This window comes from Eptatretus burgeri, chromosome 7, assembly GCF_056783735.1.
Source record: "Eptatretus burgeri isolate ZD-2024b chromosome 7, Ebu_testis_v1, whole genome shotgun sequence".
In the NCBI taxonomy this organism is placed as follows: domain Eukaryota; kingdom Metazoa; phylum Chordata; class Myxini; order Myxiniformes; family Myxinidae; genus Eptatretus; species Eptatretus burgeri.
In genome coordinates this window covers 111,158,700-111,171,421 of record NC_140967.1, presented here as the reverse complement: position 1 = coordinate 111,171,421, position 12,722 = coordinate 111,158,700, and the positions used below count along the sequence as shown (strand labels likewise).

Below are 12,722 nucleotides of genomic sequence, written 5' to 3'. Positions count from 1 at the left end.
CCATGTACACACACACACACACACACACACACACACACACACACACACACACATACACCCATGTACACACACACACACATACACCCATGTACACACACACACACACATACACACCCATGTACACACACACACATACACCCATGTACACACACACACACACACACATACACCCATGTACACACACACATACACCCATGTACACACACACACACACACACACACACACACACACACATACACACCCATGTACACACACAAACACATACACACCCATGTACACACACACACAACATGCCTTACCTGCACACCCATTGCCATGTCACACCTTCCGGTCCGTTGAACTGAGAACAAGGTGTGAAGTAACTTCTCCTCACGCGACGCGTCCTCCCTCCTAATTATAACATGAAAACCCCTTTCTCTCTCAGAGTGCTGAGAAATCACCAGGAACACAAGGTTTGGGATCACGTGACCCCACGTCGTGTTTACACTCCATCACGTCCTCAACCAGGAACGATCACAACTCAAACGGTTTAACATGTACAAATCCTTCCTTACCCACTTCGTTTCAATTGATTCAAGAGTAAAAATAATACGACATGTACTTTAACAAAGAACAACCGGCTTTATCACAAAGCCTGAGATTACAGATCCAAAAAACCGAAAACACCATCCTAGCTTAGTACAATTTATGAGTGTACACCTCAACGGTTTCCCGTCCACCAAGAGGCGAATTCACACAGGTAACACCTCTCCTGTTCCCTTTCTTATTGATCATTGGTAACACACATGGAGCGCGCGAATTATCTGTGGAACCTCCGACACGAATCAGCAAATGCATTCATCATGTGGTATCGAGGAGGGTGTAAAGTGAATAAGATTACTTCCATCTCGAAGTCTCGTGTTTCGTTGAAACAGCGCTCCATGTTCGAACCCAATGAGGATCAACCGAAGTAATAATAGTTTTAATCGCCGATTGATTTAACCTATTTAACACGGCAATCTCGTGTTACGACGCCTGCTACACCGCCCTCGACGACCGACACGACATATCGAGTCATGGCGAGCGCCGCCAGTCCGACAGCACGTGATCCTCTCACCAAGAAATCAGCTTTTGCCGTCAAGCAAAACAAACAGAAACCAAAAAAGAACTCGCGTCCTGAGGTAACTATTTAACGGCGAAATGGACCTCATTTTGTCTGTGTCTCCTCCACATGTAGCGCGAGGCTGCTGGTGACGTCACTGGCTGAGGGCGCCACTGATGCAGTACCCCTGTTACCACGAAGCTGGTCCTCATTTCGCCGACTTCGGAAAGATGACGAGCTGAGTCAACCCCACCTGGTGTTGATTAAATGAGACGGGGCTCAAAATCAGGACCCTTGGCCTGAGACCTCAAGGCAACCATCCTACCCGTGAAGCCAACATCAGGCTTGCCTTCCTTGTGTCTATCAATGTGGACAGAACTTGCCTGGTGTTGGCTTAACATCTTAGGGTCTTGAGTTTGAGCCCCTATCGGGTTCACTCAGCCAGTCTTCCTTCCGAGCTTGGCAAAAATGTGTGCCACCAAACTGGAAACAGGGGCACTGCATCAGCGGCACAGCTCCGCCACCAGAAAATGATGCGACCAGCAGCCACAGACTATATACGAAACAACTGACGAGATCACATGGGTGACCAGGAGTGTGTTCAGTTACCAAACAGCTAGTTAGTGCTTGCTAAGCCAGCCGTTCCTTAACGGTTTTGAATGGAGTTCTTGCTTGAGTGCTTAAGCCAATTGGTGAGTGCTCTACAAGAAACTTGGGAACTGAACACACACCTGGTGTGACCAATAATCGAGGGTCGGTTAATGTATTTATTTTTACTCGAGCTGTTTAACAACCACTCTGACGGTTGTCACGTTAAATCTCTGCAAATCAAGTTGCAATGTTAGATCAAGAAAAAGGTCATGCATCGAAATCCCCCAAAAACGTGCATAGTTGTCCATAAAACAAATTTGATCTTAAAAATAGTTGGGAGTTAAATTCAGTGACCTGATGTGCAAATCCTGTTCAAATTTTGTGAATAATAAATATGTACACAGAATAACACACGTGATCAACCAATATCCATGAAAAATGTTCGGTATTTGTAAATAATAAGTGTGTACCGCGAATAATTCACATGATCGACCAATATCCATAAAAATGCCACTATCCATGAAAAATGTTCGATATTTGTAAATAATAAGTGTGTACCGAGAATAACTCACATGATCGACCAATATCCATAAAAATGCCAATATCCATGAAAAATGTTCAATATTTGTAAATAATAAGTGTGTACCGAGAATAACTCACATGATCGACCAATATCCATAAAAATGCCACTATCCATGAAAAATGTTTGATATTTGTAAATAATAAGTGTGTACCGAGAATAACTCACATGATCGACCAATATCCATAAAAATGCCACTATCCATGGAAAATATTCGATATTTGTAAATAATCAATGTGTACCGAGAATAACACACGTGATCAACCAATATCCATGAAAAATGTTCGATTTTTGTAAATAATAAGTGTGTACCGAGAACAACTCACATGATCAACCAATATCCATAAAAATGCCACTATCCATGAAAAATGTTCGATATTTGTAAATAATCAAAGTGTACCGAGAATAACTCACGTGATCAACCAATATCCATGAAAAATGTTAGATTTTTGTAAATAATAAGTGTGTAACGAGTGTGCACCCAGAATAACTCACGTGACCAACCAATATCCATACAAAATGTTCGATTTTTATAACTCACATCATCAACCAATATCCATAAAAATGCCACGATCCATGAAAAATGTTCGATATTTGTAAATAATAAATATGTACCCAGAATAACTCACGTGATCAACCAATATCCATAAAAAATGTTCTAATTTTGTAAATGATAAATGTGTACTCAGAATAACTCACGTGATCAACCAATATCCATGAAAAATGGTCGATTTTTGTAAATAATAAGTGTGTACCGAGAATAACTCGCATCATCAACCAATATCCATAAAAATGCCACGATCCATGAAAAATGTTCGATATTTGTAAATAATCCATGTGTACCCAGAATAACTCACGTGATCAACCAATATCCATAAAAAAATGTTTGAATTTTATAAGTTATAAATATGTACCCAGAATAACTCAAGTGACCAACCAATATCCATGAAAAATGCCAATATCCATGAAAAATGTTCGATACTTGTAAATTTTAAATATGTACCCAGAATAACACACGTGATCAACCAATATCTATGAAAAATGTTCAATTTTTGTCAATACAAAATATGCACCCAGAATAACTCATGTGATCAATCAATATCCAATCCAAATGTTCGATTTTTATAAATAATAAATATGTACCCACAATAACACACGTGATCAACCAATATCCATAAAAAAATGTTCAAATTTTATAAATAATAAATATGTACCCAGAATAACACACGTGACCAACCAATATCGATGAAAAATGTTCGATTTTTGTAATGAATCAATGTTTACCCAGAATAACTCGCGTGATCAACCAATATCCATGAAAAATGTTCGATTTTTGTAAACAATCAATGTGTACCCAGAATAACTCACGTGATCAACCAATATCCATAAAAAATGTTCGAATATTATAAATAATAAAAACAGTATGTACCCAGAATAACACACGTGACCATCCAATATCCATACACAATGTTCGATTTTTATAAATAATAAATATGTTCCCAGAATAACACACGTCACCAACCAATATCAATGAAAAATGTTCGATTTTTATAAATAATAAATGTGTACCCAGAATAACACACGTGACCAACCAATATCCATAAAAAAATGTTCGAATTTTATAAATAATAAATATGTACCCACAATAACACACGTGATCAACCAATATCCATAAAAAAATGTTCAAATTTTATAAATAATAAATATGTACCCAGAATAACACACGTGACCAACCAATATCCATGAAAAATGTTCAATTTTTGTAATGAATCAATGTTTACCCAGAATAACTCGCGTGATCAACCAATATCCATGAAAAATGTTCGATTTTTGTAAACAATCAATGTGTACCCAGAATAACTCACGTGATCAACCAATATCCATAAAAAATGTTCGAATATTATAAATAATAAAAACAGTATGTACCCAGAATAACACACGTGACCATCCAATATCCATACACAATGTTCGATTTTTATAAATAATAAATGTGTTCCCAGAATAACACACGTCACCAACCAATATCAATGAAAAATGTTCGATTTTTATAAATAATAAATGTGTACCCAGAATAACACACGTGACCAACCAATATCCATAAAAAAATGTTCGAATTTTATAAATAATAAATATGTACCCAGAAGAACACACGTGATCAACCAATATCCATGAAAAATGTTCAAATTTTATAAATAATAAATATGTACCCAGAATAACACACGTGACCAACCAATATCCATTAAAAAATGTTCGAATTTTATAAATAATAAATATGTACCAAGAAGAACACACGTGATCAACCAATATCCATGAAAAATGTTCGAATTTTATTAATAATAAATATGTACCCAGAATAACACACGTGACCAACCAATATCCATGAAAAATGTTCGATTTTTGTAAACAATCAATGTGTACCCAGAATCAAACCCAGAATCAAAGTATCAAAATCAATGTGTACCCAGAATAACTCACGTGACCAACCAATATCCATACAAAATGTTCGATTTTTATAAATAATAAATATGTACCCAGAATAACTCACGTGATGAACCAATATCCATAAAAAAATGTTCGAATTTTATAAATAATAAATATGTACCCAGAATAACTCACGTGATGAACCAATACCCATAAAAAATGTTCGAATTTTATAAATAATAAATATGTACCCAGAATAACACACGTGACCAACCAATATCCATGAAAAATGTTAGATTTTTGTAAATAATAAGTATTTTCCCAGAATAACTCACGTGATGAACCAATATCCATTAAAAATGTTCGAATTTTATAAATAATAAATATGTACCAAGAAGAACACACGTGATCAACCAATATCCATGAAAAATGTTCGAATTTTATTAATAATAAATATGTACCCAGAATAACACACGTGACCAACCAATATCCATGAAAAATGTTCGATTTTTGTAAACAATCAATGTGTACCCAGAATCAAACCCAGAATCAAAGTATCAAAATCAATGTGTACCCAGAATAACTCACGTGACCAACCAATATCCATACAAAATGTTCGATTTTTATAAATAATAAATATGTACCCAGAATAACTCACGTGATGAACCAATATCCATAAAAAAATGTTCGAATTTTATAAATAATAAATATGTACCCAGAATAACTCACGTGATGAACCAATACCCATAAAAAATGTTCGAATTTTATAAATAATAAATATGTACCCAGAATAACACACGTGACCAACCAATATCCATGAAAAATGTTAGATTTTTGTAAATAATAAGTATTTTCCCAGAATAACTCACGTGATGAACCAATATCCATTAAAAATGTTCGAATTTTATAAATAATAAATATGTACCCAGAAGAACACACATGATCAACCAATATCCATGAAAAATGTTCGAATTTTATAAATAATAAATATGTACCTTGAATAACACAGGTGACCAACCAATATCCATGAAAAATGTTAGATTTTTGTAAATAATAAATATGTACCCAGAATAACTCACGTGATCAACCAATATCCATAAAAAAAATGTTCGAATTTTATAAATAATAAATATGTACCCAGAATAACACACATGACCAACTAATATCCATGAAAAACGTTCGATTTTTGTAAACAATCAATGTGTACCTAGAATAACTCACGTGATCAACCAATATCCATAAAAAATGTTCTAATTTTGTAAATGATAAGTGTGTACCCAGAATAACTCACGTGATCAACCAATATCCATGAAAAATGTTCGATTTTTGTAAATAATAAATGTGTACCCAGAATAACACACGTGAGCAACCAATATCCATGAAAAATGTTCGATTTTTGTAAATAATATAGATGTCCCCAAAATAACTCGCGTGATCAACCAATATCCATGAAAAATGTTCGATTTTTATAAATAATAAATATGTACCTAGAATAACACACGTGACCAACCAATATCCATGAAAAATGTTCGATTTTTGTAAATAATATATATATATGTCGCCAAAATAACTGACGTGACAAACCAATATCCATACAAAATATTCGATTTTTATAAATAATAAATATGTACCCAAAATATCACACGTGATCAACCAATATCCAAAAAAAAATGTTCGAATTTTATAAATAATAAATGTGTACCCAGAATAACACATGTGTTCAACCAATATCCATAAAAAAATGTTCGAATTTTATAAATAATAAATATGTACCCAGAATAACTCACATGATCAACCAATATCCATAAAAAAATGTTCGAATTTTATAAATAATAAATATGAACCCAGAATAACTCAAGTGACCAACCAATATCCATGAAAAATGCCACTATCCAAGAAAAATGTTCGATACTTGTAAATTTTAAATATGTACCCAGAATAACACACGTGATCAATCAATATCCAAACATCATGTTCGATTTTTATAAATAATAAATATGTACCCAGAATAACACACATGACCAACCAATATCCATGAAAAATGATCGATTTTTTTGTAAACAATCAATGTGTACCCAGAATAACTCACGTGATCAACCAATATCCATGAAAAATGTTAGATTTTTGTAAACATCAATGTGTATCCAGAATAACTCACGTGATCAACCAATATCCATGAAAAATGTTAGATTTTTGTAAATAATATATATGAACCCAAAAATAACTCGCGTGACCAACCAATATCCATAAAAAATGTTCCATTTTTGTAAATAATATATCTGTCCCCAAAATAACTCACGTGATCAACCAATATCGATAAAAAATGTAAGATTTTTGTAAATAATATATATGTCCCCAAAATAACTCGTGTGATCAACCAATATCCATAAAAAATGTTCAATTTTTGTAAATAATATTTATGTCCCCAAAATAACTCGTGTGATCAACCAATATCCATGAAAAATGTTTGGTTTTTGAAAATAAGATATATGTCCCCAAAATAACTCGTGTGATCAACCAATATCCATAAAAAATGTTCGATTTTTATAAATAATATATATGTCCCCAAAATAACTCGTGTGATCAACCAATATCCATGAAAAATGTTCAATTTTTGTAAATAATATATATGTCCCCAAAATAACTCGTGTGATCAACCAATATCCATGAAAAATGTTTGGTTTTTGAAAATAAGATATATGTCCCCAAAATAACTCGTGTGATCAACCAATATCCATAAAAAATGTTCGATTTTTATAAATGATAAATGTTTACCCAGAATAACATACGTGATCAACCAATATTCATAAAAAAAATGTTCGATTATTGTAAATAATATATATGAACCCAAAATAACTTGCGTGACCAACCAATATCCATAAAAAATGTTCGATTCTTGTAAATAATAAATGTGTACCCAGAATAACATACGTGATCAACCAATATCCATAAAAAATGTTCGATTTTTGTAAATAATGTGTACCCAGAATAACATACGTGATCAACCAATATCCATGAAAATGTTCGATTTTTGTAAATGATAAATGTGTACCCAGAATAACATACGTCATCAACCAATATCCATGAAAAATGTTCCATTTTTGTAAATACTAAAATACTGAATGGGAAAGGGGGGGTGGTATGTGGTATGGGTGTTGGCAAATTGGAAGGCATTTTGTGTGGCGATGGTGGTGATTGGGAGACGTGATGCCAACTTTAAAATGTTGTCACTGTGCTGGTGCTGGCATCTGCTGATGGCCATCATTCCTCTCTTCATGTGTTCTGTTCATCAAACAACTGGACCTGAAAGGTTGAGAATATGCTGAGTCGACAGTCCAAGGTTGCTCACCTGGACCCCGTAATGCGTTGGGCGGTTTCCGATGCACCAAATTTTGAGGTGGTTCATGTTGCATTTGGCATTCATTGTGTGGGTCTGAATGTTTCATAGCCGGTTAGCGCTCTCCAGATGTGCGTTGACACACCGGAGGTGAAGATGGAAAGCATGAGTGCAGCCAGTTTATTGTCAGCACCCACTACGGGGTGTGCAGCAACTTGAGAAAGTTTGCGCCAGTCCCATCTCTCCGTTCTCCATTCTTCACTGGAATGTCTCAGAGCAATGTGGGGGTGGGGTGCAACATTTGAAAATGCGTGTGCTCATTCACGATCACCTTCCCAAAAGAGAACGGTATCTTCTTCGAGGTCAGCTATGGTTGATTGGGACCCTGTGCAGACCCCAATCTAGCGGCCAACACAGGTGACCACACCCCCTGACCACATTGGCACTCGCTTCTCTTGAGGAGTTCAGCAAAAAAGATCACATGGTGACTGCTGGATGCCTCATCTCACCAATGTTGGTAAATAGCTCTAGAATCTGATATGGCATGAAAAAAATATATCTGAAGATTGGGTGGGTGGAAAATTAAGAGTTGGCATTCCACGTTCAGGAGAGGGTTCTTAGTCAAGGGTACGTGCATTTGCACACACCAGAATTTTGACTGGACATCGTGTCTTCCTTGATTGTTATTCTTCAGGTGAATCGGCAACAACAGGCGACAAGGGCATCAGACACTGTGATGGTTTCACAATTGAGTGACCAGTGTTTGCCAGCGAGAGGAGTTCTGAAGATGAAGAAAGCGAGAGGAGTCCTGAAGATGAAGAATGGTTTGGCTTTGAAACGTACTTCTCTCCTTCGACGCAATACCCAGGGTCGTCCAGCGAAGAAGAGTAAATGGATCGTCCAAGAAAGGACTTCCTCAATAATGTCAGTAAGTGATGTGGTAAGCTGTTTATTATTAGCCACCGTTGGACTTAGTCCAAAACGGGGGCTTTTGGATTTGGTTTCGATTTTCGCATGCGTGCGTCCACAACCATATCTCGGACATGTATGGACCAATTTTATTTGTACTTGGCACAAAGACAACACGTGATGGTATACATATGCGCATCATTTTTTCTTTCGAGATCAGATCCAAGATGGCTAACTGGCGGCCATTTTAGTTGTAAAAAAAATCCTGATATTCAACAAGTCCTCAACTATTTTTCAGACGTGCACTTACCGATGTTGTTTAAACTTGGCACACTGATAACGATTGATGGCTTACATATGCGCGTCATTTTCTTTTCTGAGATCAGATCCAAGATGGCCGACTGGTGGCCATTTTGGAACTTAAATGTGTCCCCAACCATTTCTCAGACATGCATGGTCCGATTTTGTTCAACCCAGGCAGGAGCACAGTACATGATGGCATACACGTGCACCTCGCTTTATTTTGCGATCTGATCAAAGATGGCCGACTGGTAGACGGGCAGCCATTTTAGTCGTAATATCTAGGGGCAAGCTCTTTAACACTCCGTACAGCAAAATTACTAGCATAACGGGGACTATGACATTTTGTCTTTTACCTTGTTCATTATCCATTTGTGCTGGTTTAATGATTCCAAGTGCGCATGTATGCTCGCCAGAATTTTAACCGTTCCTGCTGTGACCGCAAGTCGGAACGAAGGAAAACATAGCTACATGTTGTTACAGATTGGTGGTTTTCATTTAAATATGTTTCATGATTTGTTTGCTGTGTTTGCAAGAAATGCCCGTAAGTTTTTGATGCATTGTCATTTCGGAATAGCTTGATGATTCGGAATTTTACTGTGTAAGTGTAAAAGTTTGACGTTGAGGCATCGTTTCTTGAGACATCCTGGATCCAGCAGCCAAGGATGTGAAATCCAAACTATTATGATGTTTTAAAATAATGATAACACATTTGGGGTGTCATGTTTAACGTACGTAATTATCTTTGGTGTGGAAAGATAGCTTGGAAATATGTGCACATGCCTCTGAGCCATTTTGCCAGGGTTTGAATCTTGACACAACTATGAACGGTCACCCTGGTGTTTCACATGCAGGATAAGGCATCGGTTTGCGTACCGTTCCTCGGATGGACTTTCAACTGAGTTTCCTATCGGCTACCATTAGTTTGGACGTGAAAGATCTGACAGTGCTCTTCACGAAGTCAGCGAGCTGTCACATCACCCTGAACAAAACCACCTGTCCTGACTGACTTTTGGGAAGGATGATACCTGATTATGCCTTTTATCCTGCCAAGAAAGCCGCAGTCTTGCAACGGGAAACTCTTGGTGGTTCCTAACATGAGGATGAAGACCTTTGGTGATTGAGCATGCTTTAGATTTTGCACCTCAACTGTGGAACTCACTGCCTTTTTCGAATTCGTGCAACCTCCTCATTGCAGCTTTTAAATCTCTCTGAAAACCCACATCTTTTGCGTTGCTTTTTCTTAATTTTCACCTTTTCTTACATCTTTCTTCTTTGTACCTGACATGATGAGAAATAACCAGGCAAAACCAAGCTCACAGCTGGAGTCATGTCTATCAGTCCTGGCCAGATAAGATTAGGGTGGATGCCCATGCTCAGGAGAGTGGGTCTCAGTCAAGAGCTGGTAAAGCCTGGTGTTGGCTTAATGGTTATGGTGGCTGGCTTGGGATCTTAGAGTCCTGAGTTTGAGCCCTGTTAGCCACTGAATTATCACCAGGTGGGGTTGACTCTGCCCCTGATGCTGTGCCCCAATACCAGTACACTGGTACTCATTTTGGCGACCTTGGAAGGATGACAGGCTGAGTCGTGCCCCAACAAAATGATCGCTACCCAGTAGCCAAGCTGCTATACACAAGAAGAAGACTAAGAAGAGCCAGTCTCAGAATTGATGCAATCTCTACAGAGCAATGGAAGAGGAACAGCAGACAAGCAAGAAGTTGCGCTACTTCTTAACTGTTGATTGTTCGCATTGTCAAACAATATTTGGGAAAGAAAAGCATTTTGAAACAAAATATGCATGAGAATGAGGAGGAGTTGACGTCTGTGAAGAAATGGTCAAATGGTCAAAAATATTTGTACAACTTGTTCATTACATGACAGCACTTTCAGACTCCACTATTCGTGATTTGTGGACCCTGTGTATCCGCGGGTTATAATGTGCGCCCTGCTTCGACATCACCAAGTTTCGTCCGAATCTGTCCACAAATTTTTAAGATGTCCTACATACAGACAAACAGACAGAAAGGGGTGAAAACATAACCTCCTTCACCTTCGGTGGCGGAGGTAAAAAGGTGTTAAATCGGATCCCCTTAACGACAGACCAATTAGCTTGCTGTACTTCCAATCTTCAGCAAGGTCATGGAATCCATCATCGCAGTCGACATAAAATCCTTCCTTTTCTCCAACAGCCTCATCTCAGATCATCAATTCAGATTCAGACCTGGTCACTCTCCCAACAATGGTGGAGGTCCTCAATATCAGACATGAGATCAGGGCCGTCTCTCTGCACATATCCCGAGCTTTTGATATAGTCTGGCATCCTGCCTTGCTCTCCAAAATGTCTGCCTGTTGAATTCAAGGCCAACTTCACTCTTGGAATCCTGACTTCCTCCACTCTCGTAATCAACGTGCGGCTCTCAAGGTACCCTTGAGTCTCCTCGCCCTGTCAATGCTGGAGTACCTCAAGGCGCTGTTCTCAGCCCCATGTTATTCCTAATCTTCATCAATGATCTCACTGACTGGAAAATCCTCTTTATATCTTTGCTCATGATTCCACTCTCTTCCGTGACATCTAATCATCCTTTTGACTGACTGACAGACAGGGAGCAGTCTCTCCCCACAAACTGGTCGAACACAATTTTACTTGTGTATCCATGTCGTCCACCCTTTGCGTTTTCCCTTACCCCTCATCGTTACCTGCATCCCTTGTTTGTCCGTCTGAGACATTTTTATAATTGTAAATTGTTTTTATAAAAGTCACTGCTGTTGCATGACGGGTTTTGTGACCTTGCGTGAACTGCAGGTGGACGGGAACCGGAACCAAATATTGCTGAAGTCACCTGACCTGTTGACATTCATCAACTCCTTGGATGAAATAGCCAACAGTCGCGAGCGAGCAGCGAAGCTCTTTGAGTGGCTCATTGCACCAATGGATCCTGATGTCTTCTTCAGGCAAGACCATCTCCACCGTCGGCCTCCTCCCATTTCCCAAATAATATCTTATTCAAGGGTGGGGGTTATTATTATGACTTGGGTGACTTATTATGTGTTAGTCAAGGGTGGGGGTGGTTATTATGACTTGGGTGACTTATTATGTGTTAGTCAAGGGTGGGGGTGGTTATTATGACTTGGGTGACTTATTATGTGTTAGTCAAGGGTGGGGGTGGTTATTATGACTTGTATGACTTATTTTGTCTTGGTCAAGGTGGAGGTGGTTATTATGACTTGTATGACTTATTATGTCTTAGTCAAGGGTGGGGGTGGTTATTATAACTTGTATGACTTATTATGTCTTAGTCAAGGGTGGGGGTGGTTATTATAACTTGTATGACTTATTATGTCTTGGTCAAGGTGGAGGTGGTTATTATGACTTGTATGACTTATTATGTCTTAGTCAAGGGTGAGGGTGGTTATTATGACTTGGGTGACTTATTATGTTTGTCAAGGGTGGGGGTGGTTATGATGACTTGGGTGACTTATTATATGTTAGTCAAGGGTGGGG

At 37.8% G+C, this 12,722-nt stretch overlaps 2 protein-coding genes across 6 annotated transcripts in view; one reads left to right on the top strand and one right to left on the bottom strand.

Annotated features, from left to right (window-relative positions):
* ZFYVE26 (zinc finger FYVE-type containing 26) overlaps positions 1–558 on the bottom strand; it is a 252,667-nt gene extending 252,109 nt beyond the window's left edge. Inside the window, exon 1 of one of the 2 annotated variants that reach the window (XM_085890294.1) lies at positions 301–558. In XM_085890294.1, the coding sequence (XP_085746420.1) occupies positions 301–318 (18 nt within the window). In that variant the 5' untranslated portion in view covers positions 319–558. The remainder of the gene's footprint in view (positions 1–300) is intronic. The other variant, XM_085890293.1, reaches the window with a different exon arrangement.
* A 350-nt stretch (positions 559–908) lies between these two features.
* The window catches only part of RIOX1 (ribosomal oxygenase 1), an 86,274-nt gene continuing 74,460 nt past the window's right edge, over positions 909–12,722 (top strand). Inside the window, exons 1-3 of one of the 4 annotated variants that reach the window (XR_015060534.1) lie at positions 909–1,161; positions 8,706–8,951; positions 12,024–12,172. Coding sequence is in view for 3 of the 4 variants with exons in the window: in XM_085890296.1 (XP_085746422.1) it covers positions 1,057–1,161; positions 8,706–8,951; positions 12,024–12,172 (500 nt within the window). In the remaining variant the exon portion in view is untranslated. Of the gene's footprint in view, positions 1,162–8,705; positions 8,952–12,023; positions 12,173–12,722 lie in introns of those variants that run through there. The other 3 variants (XM_085890296.1, XM_085890297.1, XM_085890298.1) reach the window with 3 other exon arrangements.